At 32.7% G+C, this 24,371-nt stretch overlaps 1 protein-coding gene across 1 annotated transcript in view; it reads right to left on the reverse strand.

Annotated features, from left to right (window-relative positions):
- LOC114331776 (elongator complex protein 4) overlaps window positions 1-24,371 on the reverse strand; it is a 79,089-nt gene that overhangs the window by 24,055 nt on the left and 30,663 nt on the right. The window contains exons 3-5 of the mRNA XM_028281428.2: window positions 14,593-14,708; window positions 11,892-12,129; window positions 8,485-8,768 (exon numbers count right to left, since the gene is read on the reverse strand). Coding sequence (XP_028137229.1) covers window positions 8,485-8,768; window positions 11,892-12,129; window positions 14,593-14,708 — 638 coding nt within the window. The remainder of the gene's footprint in view (window positions 1-8,484; window positions 8,769-11,891; window positions 12,130-14,592; window positions 14,709-24,371) is intronic.

The raw sequence follows: 24,371 nt of genomic DNA on the forward strand, positions 1-24,371 counted from the left end.
TTCCGATTTTTCAACAACCAGTCTTCCGTCTTAAGGTCTTTATTTTGCCTCTCTAAACGGGTTCTGACTGTTGATTCTTCAGCCTCTTTCTCGGGGATGCGAACGAGGACCATAGGGCGTTTTGGCATGTGGCTGGGATCGACCACATTTAAGTCGACTCCTTCCCACAGGCCCTCCATAGTCCTTACCACCTCAGTAGTCCATTTTTTGGTATGTTCGTTAGCACAGTTTACCCACAGAGTACCTGCGCTAAACGATGTTTTATGGAACTGTAGCAGTTGATTTTGACTTCCAACAGGAGCCTCATCCACTGCTAGCTTTAGTTTGTTGATGATCAGGTCTGCGTGAGCCTGATCTAGTTGAGTATCCGGATGGTGCCTGTGTGCCACCGCTATCCTGAATACTTTTGTGACATTGCTGTATGACCTAGTCTGCTCATGAGAGCTCCTTGGTCTCTTAGCAACCCTTTGTTGCGGGGGGGTAATGGTATTCTCCCGCGGTCTCTTTTTACCCTCGGGTTTTACCAGTACTCCCGTTTTGTTTTTATGGGGATTTGCTGTGGTCCATGTTCCAGCAGCCATTTTTGCCTTTTTCGTCATCTTTCTTTTTTGAGCTCCAGAAAGGCGTTTTATGCTACTTTGTGCAGAGTCTGTTCCGCTTGGAACAACTTCTGGCTCAGTATTTGGGACAGATACAGAATCCACGACTGAAGTCGCCTCTGTGTCCGTTCCCGTTTTTGTGTTTGTTTTTTCAATCTCGTTCTCCATATTTGTTCCCACGAGTTGGGACGAATTGCTGTCAGGCACGGCAGTGCGCCCTTACCGTGCTAAGGCTATAATCCCCCAGAGTTCGCCATCTCTCTAGGGCATCGCTTTAGATACACTTTTGTGACACATCTTATGACGTGCTGAAGGAGGTAATAAAGTTGTGAATTGTATGAAAGGCAAAGCTTTGCAAACCCGGCTATTCAGAATCGTTTCTGGTGACATGTGCTCGCTTCATCAAAATCTCCTTTACCACGCAGATATCAGGTGGCTATCCAAAGGAACGGTACGGACACGAATTCTGGAACTGAGACATGAATGTTCTTACAAGATGCAAAATCTGAATATGCTTATCGTTTTTCTGACCTTATTTGGCTCTTGAAATTAGCATTTTTGGCAGATCTTTTAGTCACCTGAACAATTTGAATAAAAACGTTCAAGGAAGAGAAGAAAATATATTACCAGCTAAAAATAAACCCAATTTCACGCAAAACTTTCCTTTTTTCAATGTGTTTGAAAGATTGTTAAAGATAATGCAACAGACCAAAGTTTTGCAGTATCAGCCCATATCCCTTGCATGATACAGAGCTTGCATAATTAAATAGAGCAACTTTTGACATAGTTTCCAGACTTGTACTTTGAAGCTAACAATCGGCCTAGATGGATTTTAAACTCTTTGGGACAAATCAATAGATCTGCTGATGTCACCACAAAAATGAAAAAATGTCTTCTAGATTTAGCTGCTGATGGCATGCTTAAAATGGAATTTTATTCGCAAAGTGTCGACGTATTTTGTATGAAAAGAAAACACAAATATCCATAGCTGGCAAGGGAAGCTCTTAAATTATTTTAGTGCAATTTTCCACTTCATACTTGTGTGAACTGATATTTTCTTCAATGAGAGACATTATAACTAAAAAGGGAAATAGGTTGCAATTAGAAAAATATTTAATTATTAACGTTTCAAAAATAGCACCAAATTTGATAAACTTTGAAAAATAAACAAGCACATTCTTCCCACTAAAATTATTTTTTTGTGTAAGAACCTCAAATTTTTATTTCAGCCGGCGACCACCCGAGTAAGGCTTGGCGACCCCCTTAGGGGTCGCGACCCACAGATTGAAAAACACTGTAATAGAGCCTAAGGAGCTGGGTTTTCTTCTGTGGTAGTGGGAAGACTAATTTCAGTGCTTTCTTGTACAGTTTTTGGTTAAAAATCATGGTACAATATTCCTTGAAACTTTATTGTACCATGGTTTAAAATCTTGTTAATTGTTTGTTCGTTGTATCCATTGTTTACTGCTATTTGTTTATTGATGTTCAGTTCTATCTCGAAGTTATTTTTTGACATGGCTTCTATTTATTATTTATGATTGTGCGGTCGCTGTATCTGTATAAGGATTAAAATGTCACATTTATCGGGAATTTTTTTTGAAATCTTTTCGGTCAATATTTTTCAATATTGCACCTTGTGATTCATTTGCAATGAGTAATGCGCTTATTTAAGGATATAATATAATAATATATTATGAACTCAAACAACAAATAAACAAAGTTTTTTCAACCATTTTCAGAGGAAACTGCCCCTCAAGTATAAAAAAACATATTTCAACACAAGGAGTTCGATGCTCTTAGACAAAAAAACAAGATAACTCTTATTTTATCTAATTATAACGAATCTATGAAAACAATCTGTTTGTAAAAATCACTATCACGTTTCCTGTCAGAAATATCAGAACATTGGCATCTTTAAAGGAACTAAAACAAGATAAAAAATGATAATTCTGGTGCATTGTCACAAAAAACGAAATACGTATTAATGTCAACGTCTGAATTCTGGTGTATAATTTATACGATGTGGGCTTTACTCGTTCGTAAAATTCCGTATTACATCCTGGTGTCCAAAACAACAATATTGATCGTAGTATCTTCTTCTTCTTTCCTTATACAGGGTATCCAGACAAACGAAGACCGAAGATTCCTCAGATAATTTTAAGACAATTTAACCCAAATCACCCAGTCCGAAATTGGTTCCTAAGGGAGCTAGAGCTCTTTGAAGATGGCATCTCTTTTAGTTTTTTTTTGTTAATACCTCCAGAACGCTTGTATTTAGAGAAACGAAAACTGGTACGTTTATTTATCTTCCTGAGATAAATCGATTTCATCAATTGCGAATTTCTAGTACAAGTCATAGGCATCCGTGTTAAGTAGGTCAACGGTTATTTTATCGCACAACTTTTTTGTCTTTAACTTCTAATCATTTTTGACACTGGACTATTAAATTGTGACGTATTCTATTACTAAAAGATACTCTTTGCTTTAAGTCAGTGGGGTACTCCGTTTTCTGGAAAAATCGATTTGAAAATGTTTTCGTTTTTTGAATTTGAAAAAGATTAAAAAAAAACATTTTGAAAAACGAAAACTAGTACGTTTATTTATCTTCCAGAGATGAATTGATTTCATCAATTGTGAATTCCTAGTATCGGTCATATGCGTTAGTTTTGGGTAGGTCAACGGTTATTTTATCGCATAACTTTTTTGTCGTTAATTTTTAAGCATTTTTGACACTATATTAATATTGCGGTTCTTTCCCGTTAACTAACGTAGATGTTGAAACGCTATAAGGAAATAGTATCGTAACTAAAGTGTGTAAAATTATTTAATAAAATCAGGTAAGTCTTTTCAGCATGTCACATGCTTTCTTCAGAGCTTCGTCTCATAGGAGGTTATAAATTCCTTATGGAAGATTAATTGTCTCTGTTATTAGGATGAAAAGCCTTGTAAAGTAAAAAATCCCCATTTAAATGTGCAGATGGCAGTGTGCGGATATAGGACAACAGTGTTGCCAATTCTGTTATTGTAAATTTTGCTACTTTTTTAAAATAAGCAGGGCCAAACTCAAAAAAAGTTCACAAAAGTGTAGTATTTTTCCATTTTTCGTTCATAAATATTTCCCAAATTATAATTCTTTTATAGGAGCCGGCCGATAACGTACGATTAAAGACTTTAACAACATTGTCTGACAACGTTGTCACGACAGATGCCGTGAAAGGTAGTATTAGGCAGGTACTTGTAGAGGATTATCACTGTTAACTGTTGTGGAATACTAAAGTAGGATTTATTTATGATATAATTTTCTGAAGATGACATGTGATATTCTGAAAGCTGATTTTAATAAATAATTTTACACACTATCAAATTCTTTTGAGAACATTCACCTGTTATCAGTTTGACCTTGTAGCATTACAAATTCCGCTACAATGTTTTGTTTTAAAACCGCCTAATAAATAATTATTCCCTGTATTTTGAGTTAATAGCATTCATTAATTTTATATCCTATCCCCCAAAAAATACCTAATTTTCTAATTTATTTTGTGAAGTTATTCATCATTAAAATATCCTGAACCACCCCTGTTTGAAATGTTTCAAATTGTTTCACAACATTGAGAAAATACCTATTTCCCCTTAAAAAAATATGTATTCCCTGGTCCCAAACTTGTAGATGTTGCAGCGTAAGGACGAATTTTGCTTGCAAGTACGCAGCAAATTCGTAGAAGAATTTTCGGTGAAGGTTAAGTACCGCACCGATGGGTAGGTAGTTCCAAATTCGAGGAGTAGTTAGAAGAATCAACTTCCCTTTGTTGGATTTGTAAGGTGAAAATGCAAATACGCAGTTGCGAGCCGGCATTGTGTGGAAGTTTCTGTTCATTTTTTTATGATGTTTGAAGTCCCCATTGATTTGTTCTTCGATTTTGTGCGGTCCCCATTGTCTTGAGCCCGTTTTCGTCATAAGAAGCCACGCCCACCTGTTGATTGACACATGAAAGTGTTTGCTTTGTTTAAGTGTGACAAGTGTTTTAATAAGGTATAGTAGGATTTTGTGTTTAATTAAATTCCAAGTGGATATTAAAACTTGCAGTTGGTGAAATTTTTTAATATTTTAATAGATTTTGCTCTCAACATCAGTAAAGTTTTTTGGAAATTAAATAAAATGGCAGTGACATTTGACAGCTAGCTGAATGACGTTGAAATAAGTCGGTCAACTTTAATTTTAAAATACACTGCCCAACAAAGTTGAAATTTTTTTGTATTTGTAAAAATTATATAAAGTTTGTAGTTGTTTTTATTTGTCATTCCTGTAGTAAAGTCTGTAATTTCCTGTTTGAGAATATTTTTTTTTGTAATAAAAATAGAGTTTTGAAGTTTCAGTAAATATTTTGAAAATGTACCTATTTTTATTTCTATAACCCTTTTGGAAGATTATTAACTAGATTTCTAATGCAACTGAAATTGAGTTTTAGAGTAAAAGAAAAGAAAAATGGCATAGAAGTCAAGGAAAGATGTTAGAGTAGCCCAGTTTAACCCAAAAGAGGAATCTCAGATGAATGTCCCCCCATTTGGTATCCGTAAGTACCGTAATGTGTCCAGTAAGTACCCAGTAGTGAATCTGACGATTTATTCCAAACGGCGTCATATTTAAAATAGTAGGAAAGTCCTCAAGTCTATGTAAGTATCCTTTGCTTATTTGGTAATGGTAGTTACTTAAAACCCTCCCAAACAAGGTTTGAGTGCCTGCTGCTTCTACAGCCCCGTTTCGACCCCCCAATATCTATGTAGTTAGTTTTATCACCCGTGTTGAGCTGGCCCCCCCCCCCACTTGCAAAAATTAAAAAACAAATAGCCCTGATTTATGAGCTATTTATGAGCTCTCATATTCCGCAAACTAAAAATTTTGAGCTCGTTCCACTGAGCAGGAATTTAATACCCTAGTGGGGGGGGGGGCTGAGTCAGCCCCCCCCCCCCACTACTTAAAAATAGGAATATTGAATCGGTTTTTGCGGCAGAATTACGAGCTATTTATGAGCTCTTGAAATTATATAGTTTCGATTTTTGAGCTCATCCCCTTCACCCCCAAACAACCCTTTAATTGATTTAACTTAAGAGAAAGATGCTGGGAAAACTTAAAATATATCGTATTGCGGATATAATTCATATAGCTTATATACTCTAAGAATAAACTATTAAATCAAGAGCATTTCGATTATTGAGCTACAACCCCTTCGCAAGAAAACCACCCTATCTTCCCGGCTTAAGAGAAAGTTGTACTTAAAATGCGTTAAACTAATTATTTGGCGACTACATATCATTTAATAATTTATAAGGTTCCAAATTACGCGCATTTAGATCAGTAAATTGCAATTTATTTTGTATAGTGCAGTCACTGAAGGTAAAAATCAACGATTACCTTCAATTTCGGTGAACCTTCATCGATTTTCACGAAAATTGGTCAGTAGTTAGAGGATACGTCAAGAAACAAAGGTGACATGGTACCACCTTGCGCCTTTACCCTAAGGGTGGATACCGCCCCTTCTCGGGGGTGAAAATTATTTTATAAAAAATAAATGCACAAATCAATAAAAGAACAAATTAAAAGCAAAATTTATTATATAAAGTTAATAAAATAAGTCAATACTTTTTAAGTTATTAAAGATCAAAGATTTTAATTATTTGTGAAAAAATGCATGTTTTGAAAAGGTTTTTTGTAAATCACTGAAAAACTTTAAATTTTTACAAAAAAGTTAATAGTAGTTTAATTCGTATAGCTTATATTATAAGAATAAACTCTTAAATCACGCGTCTTTCGATTATAGAGCTACAACCCCTTCGCAAGAAAACGACCCCATATTCCCGGCTTAAGAGAGAGTTGTTCTTAAAATAATTTAAATTAATTATTTGGCGACTACATATCGTTTAATAATTTATGAGCTTGCAAAATATACGCATCTCAATTATTGAATTGCCATTTTCTTTCTATAGTGCAGTCACTGAAGGTAAAAATCAACTAGTACTTTCGATTTCGGTAAATCTCCATTCATTTTCACGAAAATTGGTGAGCGGATTTTGATACTATCAACTTTTTCTGCATCTTATTTTTCATAGTTATTTCTAAGTACTTTGACAAGTATTTAGAACCTAAGTGTTATAAAATGCATCTCTTTCCCGTTATTTAAGCTTGAACCCTTAGATTTTAACAGTCGCGGAAAAAATATACATTTAATTACCAATAACTTATTTTAAATTAACATTAAAGGGTTTTTCAAGTAAGCAAGTTATTATATTTTTTATTAGCTTCAATTTTAGTGATGAAAACTTTTTAGTCATTTATGAAAAATTGCTCTAAAGCATGCATTTTCTTTCCAAAAATTAAAATATTTGATCTTTAATAACTCAAAAAGTATTGATTTATTTTAATCACATTATATAACAAATTTTGCTTACAATTTGTCCCTCTCTCGATTTGTGGGGTTATTTTTAATAAAGTAATTTTCACTCCCGAGAAGGGGTGACATATACCCCAGGCTAAAACCCCAAGTTGTTATTGTCAATTCGTGAAAATAAATGGAGATTTACCGAAATCGAAGGTACTAGTTGATTTTTACCTTCAGTGACTGCACTATAGAAAGAAAATGGCAATTCAATAATTGAGATGCGTATATTTTGCAAGCTCATAAATTATTAAACGATATGTAGTCGCCAAATAATTAATTTAAATTATTTTAAGAACAACTCTCTCTTAAGCCGGGAATATGGGGTCGTTTTCTTGCGAAGGGGTTGTAGCTCTATAATCGAAAGACGCGTGATTTAAGAGTTTATTCTTAGAATATAAGCTATACGAATTAAACTACTATTAACTTTTTTGTAAAAATTTAAAATTTTTCAGTGATTTACAAAAAACCTTTTCAAAACATGCATTTTTTCACAAATAATTAAAATCTTTGATCATTAATAACTTAAAAAGTATTGACTTATTTTATTAACTTTATATAATAAATTTTGCTTTTAATTTGTTCTTTTATTGATTTGTGCATTTATTTTTTATAAAATAATTTTCACCCCCGAGAAGGGGCGGTATCCACCCTCAGGGTAAAGGCGCAAGGTGGTACCATGTCACCTTTGTTTCTTGACGTATCCTCTAACTACTGACCAATTTTCGTGAAAATCGATGAAGGTTCACCGAAATTGAAGGTAATCGTTGATTTTTACCTTCAGTGACTGCACTATACAAAATAAATTGCAATTTACTGATCTAAATGCGCGTAATTTGGAACCTTATAAATTATTAAATGATATGTAGTCGCCAAATAATTAGTTTAACGCATTTTAAGTACAACTTTCTCTTAAGCCGGGAAGATAGGGTGGTTTTCTTGCGAAGGGGTTGTAGCTCAATAATCGAAATGCTCTTGATTTAATAGTTTATTCTTAGAGTATATAAGCTATATGAATTATATCCGCAATACGATATATTTTAAGTTTTCCCAGCATCTTTCTCTTAAGTTAAATCAATTAAAGGGTTATTTGGGGGTGAAGGGGATGAGCTCAAAAATCGAAACTATATAATTTCAAGAGCTCATAAATAGCTCGTAATTCTGCCGCAAAAACCGATTCAATATTCCTATTTTTAAGTAGTGGGGGGGGCTGACTCAGCCCCCCCACTAGGGTATTAAATTCCTGCTCAGTGGAACGAGCTCAAAATTTTTAGTTTGCGGAATATGAGAGCTCATAAATAGCTCATAAATCAGGGCTATTTGTTTTTTAATTTTTGCAAGTGGGGGGGGGGCCAGCTCAACACGGGTAGTTTTATCCCTGGCCCCATCTGAGATGCCATTTAAAACGCTTCAACCTATAGAATGAATATTGCCAAATATAAGGGTGGACTTACCTCGTGATAAAGATGTGTAGGAATCGTAACGACAGCCACTGCATACGCCGATCTCACTAGTGCCCTTAGACAAAATATGAACTTGTCTAGATCCCTCGTACTATCTATCGAATGCAGCGACTTCCTGTGAGGTAACCACATGGGGGAACCCAGCGAATGCACGCCAATCCTGAGAACGGTCCTCTTCTCCGGGGAGTCTTTCAGGAAGAACTTTCCATCTTTGATTTTTTTACTTATTGACTTTAAGAGAGCGTTGTACGCCGGATTCGAGTAGGTTCTTGAACCTGCGTATGAAAAAATAATTGAGGTGTAATGTAAGGAAAGATGTAAACAATAGAGTAGTATTATATCAAGTAAGAAGTCTTTGGACATAAAGGGTACCCCCAGTACCCCCCAGTACTCCAGTATAAAGCTGGACAAAATGCCCCCACTACCAGAATTAATTTGTATTATTTTCTTATGTTCTTTGTTATTACAAAATAATAGGTCTGGATCCCGCGTATGAAAAAAAAGTTGATTAATAGCAAGCTGAAAATTTTTTAATAGCTTAATGTTTTAGGGTGCCTAGTCGGACAAACTTTGATGTATGGAAACATTGGAACAGGGGAAGTTTTAATTATGGAACAGGTTAAAAATTAGGAACGTCAGACTACGAAAACCTCCCATGTATTTTGTCGGACAGAACTTCCAATTATTTGGGTAACAAATAATCAAAGTTTGTCCGACTAGACACCCTTAAGCTATTAACAAAGTTTCAGCTTGCTATTAATCAACTTTTTTTCATACGCGGGATCCAGACCTATATGATTTAATGTAATTTGAGCCCATCACCTCCTTCTTCAACCCCCAAAAGCAGAATTTTTTCGTTTTTATTTATTTAGGGGAAGGTTGTCAAGGTTGGCCACTTTAAACATTTAATAATCAACTAGTAGTGCCATCTGTCTACAAGCGTAAAATGACTTATGTGAGTAACTTCAAGCTTTTCATACCGCGACTAACTTCAGACTTGTCTCTTGTCATGTTTTGTTTTTGTTGTGGCCAAAAAGTGACGCAAAAAGTGTTTAGAGTTCCCGCAGTAAAAGTGATATAAATTGGCTTGGAAACATGTCATCAAAGAGGTAAGCATATGAATACAATCTGTGTTCCTCATAGGATAAAATACTGAGAACAATTAGTAATCCCGTGGACAGTTTGGTTATGGCACCGTGCAAAAGCAGTATGATGTTTATCGTCAAAGTTGGACACTTTGTGTTGTCAAAGTTGGACACACCTCATTTCTGTCGTACACCCAAGTTTTTTTGCGATTTTTGATGCGATTTCTAAATATAAATTCTATATTTTTTGGACATAGTCCGACAGCATTGTTCACGCATGCGCAAACAACGCTGCCCTCTATCTTTAGGGAAGGTTCTTTTAAATTTGAATATTAAAAAATATTTTTGACGAAAAGTTATTTCATTTGTAAAAACTGCGAATCTGATTAAATTGTTTTTTGAAATTTAATTCAAAATTGTGTTTTACTTTGATAAACATGAACATGTGACTAACTACAGTTGATTCTATTCCAGGGAGTCATAAAATCATTTTTTTTTGGAAATTTTCGAAAAGTGGCCAACCTTAGTGGCCAACCTTGAGTACAATTTTTTTTCTTTTCGTAATGCCCGCAAATCGTTTGTAATTGATATATTTTATAGCATGACAAATCAATTATTCCTCTTTCTTCCACCTTTCCAACACTTACTGAAGATTGAAAAAATTTGTATTCAAACGATAGTTATACGATAAAGTTCAAAAAGTGGCCAACCTTGACAACCTTCCCCTACTTATTTTTTTGGTGAGTTGCAATCAATTTAGAAATGAAGGGTAAAAATCGGGAACCTTACGATCTGGAAAAATCAGAAATTAATGTACTATTTAACCTCAACCTACGGGTCTATAAGAATACAGAAGTTTTGTAAAATCCTCAACTATACGTTTGAATTTTTACTTCTTTAGGCGCGATTGAAAAAAATGTTGAAGAGTGAAATTTTTATAAAAGCGACAGTATGAAGGCTACCAAAAAGAGCACTGAATGCTAGAATGCAGGGAAACAGACCGGTTGGAAAGTCAAGAAAGCGCTGGGAAGACACAGTAAACAGCGACGCACAAGCTCTTTTAGGAGTCCGTGTATGGAGAAGAACAGCCACAGACAAGCAAGGGTGAAGGCAAAAAATAAAGGAGGAAAAGGCTCAATTTGGGCTGTAGTGCCGTAGAAGAAGAAGAAGAAGACAGTATGAAGTTAGTTGCTAAATCTTTCAAGTTAAGTATGTATCAATGTAAAAAATACTGGGTGAAAAAAATATATTGGTGTTTTTAGTAAATATATTTTTATAACTTTTGTGTCTTTGGATTTGTCTTCGTTGGGAACAGGATAATTAGTAAAATTCGAATTATAAGCATTTTGCTTTTTTTGCATATAATTAGGATTTTTAGTAAAAATGCTTATTTTAAAGACATGCTGCTTATCTTTGTTTATTTTACTTCTTATGATAAACTATAGTGAAATTTCATGTTACTTCCTGTCTTAAGCAAAATTCTATGAAGTATACAGAGCTATAAAACTCTAATAATTCAGTAAACCATAAGAATTTTAATCCCTTAGGCTTAGGAGATAAACGGGAAAACCCATAGTTATACCTGTCCATGTAATAAACTAATATTTGTCTGCAGACAGCCCAAATTTATTATATTGTTGTCAAATAGTATCGGTACATTTGTCTAAATTTAAATACGCACCAATCACATCTGCATATGTTGAAAGAACTTTTTCTACGTATACATATATGTATACAGATAGAAGACATAGTTTTTTACAAGAAAATTTTGAAAAACATATTATTGTTAATTTTTTTTTATGCTAATGGCCATGAATAAAAAATATATTAATATGTTAATTATTTTTCGATTGTTTTGTATTATATTATAGCTTAACACTTTTGTAATTTTTTATTTATTGTTAATAATACGATAATTAAAAATAAATCTAATTTAATGTTAATCTCATTTATTCATTTTATATCAGTATATCCATGTTTACTTACACGTTTTTTTTTCTTGAACCTTGCTTATTTCATAAAAACTTTGCTTATTTTGCGACATTTTCTGCTTATATAAATGCTTATTTTGACTTCCTATCATGCTTATAATCCGGACTTTAAAATTAGTATTAAAATATGATGAAAAGAAAATTAAAAAATTTGTGTAGAAAATCTGACGTTTTTGAGATTTTCTACGATTTTACGAAGGAAAAATCCTGAAATAGGTTGATTTTTATTTTAAAATTATGATTTCTTGACATACATATCATATTAGTGACGTCATCCATCTGAGAATAAGGGTTATAAATATTTAGGCATATAATAGCTTACCATTTTCAATTCTTTGGCCAGTCCAATAACATATATCTGAATTTTCTATATCGCTAAATGACATATTTTTTGATAAGTCGTAGATATGTCCGATATGTTTGACGTGGTGTCTTGCACTGTCTCTGGTAGGTAAATTTTGATATCTGAATGCTATCTTCATCTTATCACTAATACCAGGGGATTGTAGTACCCTCTCTGGCTCTAGATCACTATCAATCACAGCAGGTAATTCTTTGATCTGTAAAAGAAAATAAACGTTTCGATATTTTTGATAAGACAAATCTTGGCACACAAATATCAAGAAGGTTGGCGCTGAAAAATGACTGGAAAAATCAAGCGTGACGTTAAGTCCCCTTTCACATCTTGCACTTGTCCAGAACTTCTCGTATTATATAGTGTAGATAGGTTAAATAATATAAAGTCAATTTAACGTTGGGACCTCGATCCCTTCCGCTTGACGGTCAAAAAACAAATGAATTATGTAATAATACAAAATTTAACCACAGCGCCACAAGCCAGTTCTTGCTTGTCGTAATATAAGTACAGTTGCAGTCATTAAATAGTTTACAGGATTACGTATCTAGGAGCCGATTATTAAAATTTTTACCCAGTGTAAACGCACCTTTTACGTCAAAGTGACGTTACCAGTGGTGTACCTAGAATAGGTTGATTAAAATTAAAAAATCAAAATAATATAAATAATATATTTTACAAAATTTAACAAAATGAAAAGTATAGAAAGAAGTTTTTTTTAATAAACTTGATTATGGTTTATGGTCTTAATAACGAAAATAAGGAAGTCTGGTTTTAAAATACCCTTTTATTTTAAATCTATTTTATATTAAATATTGATAAACACATCTTTGTTTGATTTTCCATATGCAAATATGGCTCACGTTTAAATCTGCAGCAACTTGCCTTAGTGACCAGCCTTCTGCGAGTTTGGCAATTGCTCTTGCTTTTTGCGCATCACTCAAATGCATTCGAATCATTTTGGAAGAGTTTCATATCGTTTTATTTTATTTTTGAACACTTCTGAAATTTTGACAAGCATTGACTTTTTCAAATTTTTTGACTTTGACATTTATCAAATCCGTACGACACTGCTATTTTTGCAGTATTACAATGTAAAAATTAAAGTGTAAACTATTCAATGACCGTAACTGTACTTATATGACTTGAAAACCTACAGGACGACTCATATACGAATCATATACTAAAGGAGTTAATATGAGGAAGACAATAGTAGAGGAGGTATAATAGTCTACTAGTCTACTTCAATTGTCAGATTCCCTTTCTGCTTTGTTTCTTGTAAAGCCAGTATGTGGACCCCATATAATTCCTTTAACATTAATTTAATTATAAGACTTTTCGTTAATAAACTGCTTTCTGGCTGCATCGCAGAAAGCAGTTTATTAACGAAAAGTCATAGATTTAGGGCCGGTTGTTTGAACGCTAATCAACAATGATCATTATCAAATATTTAATTACTGTCACCAACTGTCAATGTCTACTTTGTTTGGGTTGCTGAATTACAATTATGAAATTACTTAATCAATTATGTTAATAATTGTTATGTTAATTGAGTACATAATCTCATAATTATAATCAATTATATTTTCAGCAACCCAATAAAAGTTGACATTGACAATTTTGGTGACAGTAATTAAATATTTGATAGTGATCATTGTTGATTAGCGTTCGAACAACCGGCCCTTAAAATATTGTTTATTATATTTTTATTTCAAATATTCTAATTGTTTAAAAAGTAGTAAACTTTGTATCTAGGGCTTTTCGTTGTTTTCCTCGTAATACGAGAGATGTCGCTAGATTGCGTCTCAAAAGGTGGAATCATTGTATCGCGATGGTTTCCCTTAAATAGGCAGATTGTTTATGTTTCTTTCAGAGTTGTGACTGCATACCTTCACTGAGGTTGCATGAGGATGCTGAAATAGCTATATGGAGATGGTAGTCCAACTCTGAATCAAATATAAACAAAACCTGCCTTTATCTTTTTCATTTTTACTCAGTTTTGAGTATTTAGAAACTGTCTTTCGGTCCTTTTCCTAGAAGAAGAGAAGGTAAATGCGTGGGCTAAGTGTTTTCTATTTGCTTTCTCCTATTTTCGTCGTATCTGTGCTTATATATTGTAAAAGCCGGAGATACAGGATGCAGCCAGAAAGCAGTTTATTAACGAAAAGTCTTAGATTTAAAATATTGTTTATTATATTTTTATTTCAATTATTTTAATTGTTTAAAAAGTAGTCAACTTTGTATCTAGGGCTTTTCGTTGTTTTCCTCGTAATACGAGAGATGTCGCTAGATTGCGTCTCAAAAGGTGGAATCATTGCATCGCGATGGTTTCCCTTAAATAGGCAGATTGTTTATGTTTCTTTCAGAGTTGTGACTGCATAGCTTCACTGAGGATGCATGAGGATGCTGAAATAGCTATATGGAGATGATAGTCCAACTCTGAATCAAATATAAACAAAACCTGCCTTTTTCTTTATTAATTTAATTATTAAGCGATCTGGCGACATTGCTTATTTGGTAATTGTGACGTATTACCAAGCTTATAGTACATGAAGTATACTGGCTCTTTTTTGCCTATTTTATGGAGAGATGTATAATATGTAAACATAAATAATTTCTAGATATTAATAATAATAATATAATATGTAATAAATAATCGAATACTTACAATATTGGAAGGATTTACATCTTGACTAGCAACTAAAGTAGAATGATTAGAGACAATACCCTCGGCAAGAAAGTATTTTAATACTATCTTAGAGTAAGATCCGTGAAAATCTTCCTCTGAAACAAAACAAAATGTGGTTTAATACATGGCCCATTTGTATGGAAGTTTTTTAAAAAATTTATTTTTATGTAGGTACTTTAAAAATTGTATCAGTTGATCACACGATGATAAATCTGGTAAACCAGTGTGACTGTAAGCATAAAATATCGCATACGAACTATACACCCAATAGATAGTCATTAGTTATGAAGAAATTCATTACCTAATTGATAGGATTAGCACAGCCCTCACTGATAGTCCACATGAATATGGACTAAAGCTAAACACTACAAAGAAAAGGTGATGGTTACCAGTAAAACACCAATACAACCAGAAGTGGTAACAACTTATAGAGAACAACTGAAGAGAATCCACAGTATCACTTATTTCGACTGAAATCTAAATGAGAACTGGGACAGGAGCAAAGAAATAGGAATATCTACGTAAAGAGAAGGCCAGAGCTGCATTTTGTTTTCACCTAATTTTAAAAAAATGTGAAAACTTTGTATTATCCACGTCCGTCTCTCCGTCCGTCTGTCTGTAATCACAACTCCTCCGTCAATATACCAGCTAGCATGACAAATGAGGTGTCAAATGAAAGCTGATAATCCATGGATGGTACTAAAGGTGAGATATTTGATCTTGGCGGTCTGTCCGACCGCGAATATAACTCCTCCATCATTATACCAGGTAGAATGACAAATGAGGTGTCAAATGAAAGCTTATAATCCAAGGATGGTACAAAAGGTGAGATATTTAACTTAGGCTGTCTTTCCGTCGGTCCGTACGACCGCGAATATAACTCCTCCATCATTATACCAGCTTGAATGATAAATGAGGTGTCAAATGAAAGCTTATAATCCAAGGATGGTACTAAAGGTGAGATATTTGAGCTAGGCTGTCTTTCCATCGGTCCGTACTACCGCGAATATAACTTCTCCGTCATTATACCAGGTAGAATGACAAGTGAGGTGTCAAATAAAAGCTGATAATCCAAGGATGGTACTAAAGGTGAGACATTTGAGCTAGGCTGTCTTTCCGTCGGTCCGTACGACCGCGAATATAACTTCTCCGTCATTATACCAGGTAGAATGACAAATGAGGTGTCAAATGAAAGCTGATAATCCAAGGATGGTACTAAAGGTGAGATATTTGACCTTGGCGGTCTGTCCGACCGTGAATATAACTCCTCCATCATTATACCAGGTAGAATGACAAATGAGGTGTCAAATGAAAGCTTATAATCCAAGGATGGTACTAAAGGTGAGATATTTGACCTAGGCTGTCTTTCCGTCGGTCCGTACGACCGCGAATATAACTCCTCCATCATTATACCAGCTTGAATGATAAATGAGGTGTCAAATAAAAGCTTATAATCCAAGGATGGTACTAAAGGTGAGATATTTGAGCTAGGCTGTCGTTCCATCGGTCCGTACTACCGCGAATATAACTTCTCCGTCATTATACCAGGTAGAATGACAAGTGAGGTGTCAAATTAAAGCTGATAATCCAAGGATGGTACTAAAGGTGAGATATTTGACCCAGGCTGTCTTTCCGTCGGTCCGTACGACCGGGAATATAACCCCTCCGTCATTATACCAGGTAGAATTACAAATGAGGTGTCAAATGAAAGCTTATAATCCAAGGATGGCACTAAAGGTGAGATATTGGACCGAGGCTGTCTGTCCGTCGGTCCGTCCGACCGCAAATATAACTCCTTCGTCATTATACCAGGTAAAATGATAAATGAGGTGTCAAATGAAAGCTTATAATCTAAGGATGGTACTAAAGGTGATAAATTTGACCTAGGCTGTCTGTCCGTGTGTCCGTCCGACCGCAAATATAACTCCTCCGTCATTATACCAGGTAGAATGACAAATGAGGTGTCAAATGAAAGCTTATAATCCAAGGATGGTACTACAGGTGAGAAATTTTAACTACTTAATTTTTAATTTTAATTTTAGCAAAAATTACTCAAAATTAGTAAATTCGTATCAATCCTCGCAAAGTTACACTAAGAATTCAAATAACGTCTTCCAGTTCTACTTTCGATTACTTTGGGTGAAAACCTAGGACATACGAAGTCGAATTACTTGTTTTAAGATGAATAAAATCTCATGTGGAAACAATATCACTTTGAAACTGAAAATTGGATTGGTTTCAGGGAAATTGATAAAAATTGAAACTAACAATTAGATTGATCAAAATTAGATGTTATGTATTCTCTTTTATGTGGTGTCGAAGGTTGGATCTTGATGGATACACTTCTCAGAAAACTCCAGAAGCCTCCTTTTCCCATCTCTAAAAATGTGCTCCTCTTCTTCTATAACTCTGATAGAAATTAGTGAAAGTAGTTTTTAGGTGTGGAAGAAATAATATATTTTTTTCTGCAGTTTATCTGTTTATCTTACTAAAAATTATTTCTTCCAAAGAATATCATTTGGCAAATTAATTTTCTTAACATAGATACCGTAATAATAGTGCAGTCACTGAAGGTGGATATGGTGCCAACTTGCGCTTTTACCCTGGGGGTGGATGCCACCCCTCATCGGGGGTGAAAATTATTTTATTAAAAGTGACCCTACAATTCGATAGAGGGACCAATTATAAGCAAAAGTTGTTATATAAATTTATTAAAATAAATCAAAACTTTTTGAGTTATTAAAGATCAAAGATTTTAATTTTTCGTGAGAAAAATGTATGTTTTTAACCGATTTTTCATAAATAACTCAAAAATTATAAGTTTTTGCAAAAACGTTATTATTATGAAAATTGAGGGTAATAAAAAATCAAATAAACTCCTTACCAGAAAAACCTTTCAATGTTAACTAAAAGTGAGTTATAGGTAATTGAATGTATATTTCTTTCGTCTAGTACCCAAATCTAAGTATTCAAGCTTAAATACCGGGAAAATTATTACACATTTGTCAAAGTTCATAGAAATATCTATCAAAAAAGTCCTCGAACAAGTTGATAGCATTAAAATTTATGCACCAAAAATGTTTCAAAATGTATCTTTTAAAAAATTTTCCAAAAAATGTTATTGTTTTTTTGTAAATAACTTCGTTAATTTTTAAGATATACGGTTCACCTAAAAACTAATTAAAAGTTGATTCCAAGAGCTATTAAAAAACGTCAAAATTACGTTTTTTAAACCTCTTACTTTTTTAAAAATGAAAGAATAAATGGCCCCGGTTACATGGTTCTCGCAGCAAAATTGAAATATTAAACGTTTCTATCTCGGTTATTTTTGACTCTACGGAAATAGTAAAATGGATAAAGTATTTGGAACAGAAAAAACTAAAATTTAGTAATATATGATTTTTTACGTATATTGAGTATTTTTGGAGGTATTATCAAAAGAAAATGAAAAGTACGATCATTTTAAAAATTCAGATTTTTTTAAATTATATCTTTTTTTTTCAAAAATATGCATTCTAAACCGGTCAAAATTGTTGAAATATTTATCTATTTTAACCTCTAAAGAAATTCTTGTGAGGATTACTACAAATTTTAATTTTTGTGGAAATTGCGTATGTTTTATTTTTCACTTTTTCCTAAAAAAATCGAAAGGGTTCTCTTATTTTCATCATAACTTGCTTAATTTTGATGCTATTAACTTCTACTGGAGCTCATTTGATAGGTATTCCGAAGTACTTTGACAACTGCTTAACAAGTATATTATATAAAATGCATCGTTTTCCCGTTATGTAAGCTTGAATACTTAGATTTGAGTACTCATCGAAAAAAATATACATTCAATTACCCATCAATGTGCTCCTCTTCTTCTATAACTCTGATAGAAATTAGTGAAAGTAGTTTTTAGGCGTGGAAGAAATAATATATTTTTTTCTGCAGTTTATCTGTTTATCTTACTAAAAATTATTTCTTCCAAAGAATATCATTTGGCAAATTAATTTTCTTAACATAGATACCGTAATAATAGTGCAGTCACTGAAGGTGGATATGGTGCCAACTTGCGCTTTTACCCTGGGGGTGGATGCCACCCCTCATCGGGGGTGAAAATTATTTTATTAAAAGTGACCCTACAATTCGATAGAAGGACCAATTATAAGCAAAATTTGTTATATAAATTTATTAAAATAAATCAAAACTTTTTGAGTTATTAAAGATCAAAGATTTTAATTTTTCGTGAGAAAAATGTATGTTTTTAACCGATTTTTCATAAATAACTCAAAAATTATAAGTTTTTGCAAAAACGTTATTATTATGAAAATTGAGGGTAATAAAAAATCAAATAAACTCCTTACCAGAAAAACCTTTCAATGTTAACTAAAAGTGAGTTATAGGTAATTGAATGTATATTTCTTTCGTCTAGTACCCAAATCTAAGTATTCAAGCTTAAATACCGGGAAAATTATTACACATTTGTCAAAGTTCATAGAAATATCTATCAAAAAAGTCCTCGAACAAGTTGATAGCATTAAAATTTATGCACCAAAAATGTTTCAAAATGTATCTTTTAAAAAATTTTCCAAAAAATGTTATTGTTTTTTTGTAAATAACTTCGTTAATTTTTAAGATATACGGTTCACCTAAAAACTAATTAAAAGTTGATTCCAAGAGCTATTAAAAAACGTCAAAATTACGTTTTTTAAACCTCTTACTTTTTTAAAAATGAAAGAATAAATGGCCCCGGTTACATGGTTCTCGCAGCAAAATTGAAATATTAAACGTTTCTATCTCGGTTATTTTTGACTCTACGGAAATAGTAAAATGGATAAAGTATTTGGAACAGAAAAAACTAAAATTTAGTAATATATGATTTTTTACGTATATTGAGTATTTTTGGAGGTATTATCAAAAGAAAATGAAAAGTACGATCATTTTAAAAATTCAGATTTTTTTAAATTATATCTTTTTTTTTCAAAAATATGCATTCTAAACCGGTCAAAATTGTTGAAATCTTTATCTATTTTAACCTCTAAAGAAATTCTTGTGAGGATTACTACAAATTTTAATTTTTGTGGAAATTGCGTATGTTTTATTTTTCACTTTTTCCTAAAAAAATCGAAAGGGTTCTCTTATTTTCATCATAACTTGGTTAATTTTGATGCTATTAACTTCTACTGGAGCTCATTTGATAGGTATTCCGAAGTACTTTGACAACTGCTTAACAAGTATATTATATAAAATGCATCGTTTTCCCGTTATGTAAGCTTGAATACTTAGATTTGAGTACTCATCGAAAAAAATATACATTCAATTACCCATAACTCACTGTGAAATAACATTAGTTTAGTTCTTTAAGTGGGGAGTGTATTAAATTTTTTATTATCTTTAATTTTGGTAATAATAGCTTTTTTAAAAAAGTTATAGTTTTTGAGTAATACGTGAAAAACAGCTTTAAAACATGCATTTTTTAAGAAAAAATAAAATCTTTGATATTTAATAACTCAAAAAGTATTGATTTATGTTATTAACTTTATATAACAAATGTTGCTTAGAAGTTGCCCCTCTATCGATTTCTGGTATTATTTTTAATAAAAAAAATTTCACCCCCGAGAAGGTGTGGCATCCACCCCCAGGGTAAAAGCGCAAGTTGGCATCATGTCACCTTTATTCCTTGAAGTATCTTCTAACTACTCACAAATTTTCATGAAAATCGATGAAGCTTCAAAGAAATCGGAGGTGAAAACCTTCGGTGACTCCACTAAGTATAACAAGATAAAATAAAATTATGTATATAGGTATCCTTATGTCAATTTATATTTTACCGTTTTTTCGTTTGCCCCAATTCTTATAAACTCGTATAGAAAAAAAACCTGTTCTTTTGATAGCAATAAAGGACCTTTTCTTCAGGGAGATTCTTTTTTTAATATATACTTTTACATATGTACATTGCTTTCAATTGCAAAAAGACCGGTACGATCTTTATACTGCATACGACAGGTTTTGTAAAGTATATCAACGTTAGGATGAATAATTTGATAGGAATTTTTTAAAATAGGAGTCTCGCAATTCAATGTACAAAAGGTAAAAGTTTCGTCAAATTGTTGGTTTGAATGGCTCTTTGGATGATAATGAGAGTTTGAATACCTACCTACTTGCTATTTGGAAATGCACCTAAAATAAAATGGTTCTTCAGTACAAAAAAAAAACGTAAAAAACTGAAATGGATAAAAAAAATGGAGAAGATAAAAATTAACAAACAAAAACTCGATTATTTTAATTGTTCGTATAAATTTTTAAGCTTAAGTATGTGAAAAAATACAAATACAAAAGTTGCAGATCTTTTTATTGCTAACAGCTTCGCCATTTAATTTTTTTGATTGGACTTACTTTCAAATAAAGGACTTTTTGGACTTTTCTAAAGGGCCCACACTCAAAAAAATTTAGTTTGTAATATTGATTAACAGTGATTATTGAATAGTATTTCGTTGTAACAACAATTTAATTTTTTGTTTCAACGAACTTTTAGACATTGATGAATGTATTTGGTTATTGTCACAATGAGTGAATAATAATTGTGAAAATAACTAGAGTAGGTACATTAATCAATAACATTCAATTTATTCTGCCAATAAGTTAGTTTCGTATATTTAATAAATAATGTTATTTCTGGCAGCAACTCACTTTCTTGATTTCGTAGATGATAAGCAATTAAATTGGTCTATCGTGACAACGTACAGATTTTATTAAAACAGTGTACAAATGTTGTTAATGTAGGGTAATATTTGATTATTCCATTGATATAAACTGATTGTTGTGACAACGAATACATTAATCATCTACTACTGCGTTTAATAACCACAATCAATGCGTTCATGGTAGCAATAGACACAGTTGTTAAATCAATAAATGTTTTGCTTGACCATTTGAAATGTAACGGCTTTTCCTTATCGTGATACCCCGAGCTTCTCTGTATTACCCATGGACGTATACCATGGTATTACCATTGTTTACAAAAGAATTCTTTGCCGAAGTGCCGAATAATTTCATTTTGTTTCCAGGTGTAGTCCGTACTGGAAGGAAGTTTTCGTGTGTCTATTATCGTATTCATTTTTTTCGAATCCCGAGAAAACTAATTAGTATTTTTGAAAAATTTAAACGCAGAATAAAATATTACAGTAGTATCGAGGGACTTAAGTCCATGAGAACTTCTATAATGATTATTTTAATAAGTCACAAGGGAGAAAAAGAGAAAATTTAGTATGATTTTTAATTTCAATGTTGTTCTAATAGTCCAGGGGGCGCATCAGTTTTGAGATGGACGTTGAAAGGCGACTCAAATTTTTTTGCAGAAATTGCTTGAAAATAACTCACATAGTAATATTTGAGTTCCATTCAAAATGGTCCGGAACATTATTTAAATAATCAAAATGTCAAAATATGAAGGAAAAATTCGATTTTTTTATTGGTTTTTTGATTATAACTTTAAAACTATTCATTTCTGAGAAAAGTTGTACTAACATAAAAGTTGCGTGATTAACTTTCCTACAATATAGAATTGGTTAAAAATTTTAAAAATAGTCACCCTTGTTGCAAAATAGCAATAATTGAGAAAAAACCATACAAAAACAAGTATTCGCATTTTACGGTTTTCAGCCATTTATGCTACACTAAGAACCTTCATATTTTACCCAGAAAAACTTTATCATATAGTAAAACAACACTGTAAATTTCATTAAGATCGGTTTAACAGATTTTGCAAAATAAATTTTGCAATCCAGCTTTCGCAAAAAAAAATTCATTTTTTTTTAATGTTTGCAGGACTGAAAATAAAGCAGATAGCAAGTTGATTTTTTTTGCTTATAGAAGTGTACTGTACCTTTCATTTGCAATTTGCAAAATTAAAAACGATTAATTACCACGGCGTCAGGAAATTTTTTAAATAAACATTATTTTTGGTGCTACGCGCAGGACAGGGGTGTTTGATTCACACAAGTTGATTTCCACCAAATTTTCTTCCAATCTCTATCTAATATATTATTTTCTTACTCTATATTTTGTTGTATTTTAATATTTTTATTCCACAAAAATCAAACTAATTTTATTATTGTTTGTGAAATATTGTTTAAACAATTGCTTATGTTTAAAAATAATAAACTTTTATTCTCTAAGTTAAAATATATGAACAAAGAAAGTTTTTGCTAAAAAAGTGTTATTTCAAACGGCGGGCGTAATTTCGGCCGGTAATCCCTTGGCCTACCTGCATAAATCAAGGGGTACCATTTATGACAGGGGTAATTTCGGCCGAGGGGTTGATGTTTACGATGAGATTAAAATATTGGTAATTACACTCCTGGGGTACTCTACACTCTAATACCGGATTTATACTCAGCCCTGTTCGACAGGGAATTGGACAGGGAAGTGGGCAGCGTGAATGTGTAAATAGCTCACTCGCGCTTTTACTCGTCATGCTACTGCCACTGCACCTACATACCCAAAAAGTCGGTTCTAGTGACGGAAGTCAAAGGAGAGAAGTCAAAGGCGGCTTCGCCGCCGGCAGAGCGGCAAGTGAGTAAGGGAGCAAGACGATGTTGTTGTCACATTCCTTTCTTGTGATTCGTTCGGTAATGAGACTGATGTAAACACCTCACTCGTGTCGAGATCATATTTCGGGCAATATTTCCGTCAACGGCAGCGGCAGTAGCAATAGCTGAGTATAAATCCGGCATACCCGAAAGTTAGGTTTTGACGAAGCGTTAGGTCTTCCTCCTTTGAAAATTGTACTGTGTAATATATAATATAATATATTAATTTTTTAAAATTAGCAAAATTTCTGTTCAAAACGAATAAGAAGTAATTAAGAAGCAACTTAAAACCTCCGGCCGAATTTACCTACCGGCTTTTAGTACCTGCCCTTTTTCCGGCCGAAATTACATCCGCCCATTTCAAAGGATGTGTTTTTATTTTGCAATAAACAAATTTATTTATTTATATCGAAATGTAATAAAAATTAAAATGTATCAATCATTATCAAAGGTCATTGGAATGCCCAATCAGAGCAAACTATCCGCTGTCCTGCGCGTAGCACCAATAATTAATGTTTATTTAAAAAAATTCCTGACGCCGTGGTAGTTAATCGATTTTAGTTTTGCAAATTGCAAATAAAAGCTGCTTTATTTTCAGTCCTGTAACATTTTGAAAACATGAATTTTTTTTGCGAATGCTGGATTGCAAAATTTATTTTGCAAAATGTATTAAACCGATCTCAGTGAAATTTACAGTATTGTTTTACTGTATCATAAAGTTTTTGTGGGTAAAATATGAAGGTTCTAAATGTAGCATAAATGGTTGAAAAACGTAAAATGCGAATACTTGTTTTTGTATGGTTTTTTCGCAATTATTGCTATTTTTCAACAAGGGTGACTATTTTTTAAATTTTTAACCAATTCTATATTATAGGAAATTTAATTACGCAACTTTTATGTCAGTACAACTTTTAAAGTTATAATCAAAAAACGAAGAAAAAAATCGAATTTTTCCTTCATTTTTTGACGTTTTGATTATTTAAACAATGTTCCGGACCTTTTTGAGAGGGAGGATAACTCAAATATTATTATTTGAGTTATTTTCAAGCAATTTTTGCAAAAAAATTTGAGTCTCCTCTCAACGTCCAAATGTACTAATATTTTTACAGATGCGCCCTGGTCTATGATGTTATTTTTAATTTCAAATATACCTACCATTCAAAAGAAACTTTTTGTTAATTC

This window comes from Diabrotica virgifera, chromosome 8 (assembly GCF_917563875.1).
Source record: "Diabrotica virgifera virgifera chromosome 8, PGI_DIABVI_V3a".
Taxonomy (NCBI): Eukaryota; Metazoa; Arthropoda; class Insecta; order Coleoptera; family Chrysomelidae; genus Diabrotica; species Diabrotica virgifera.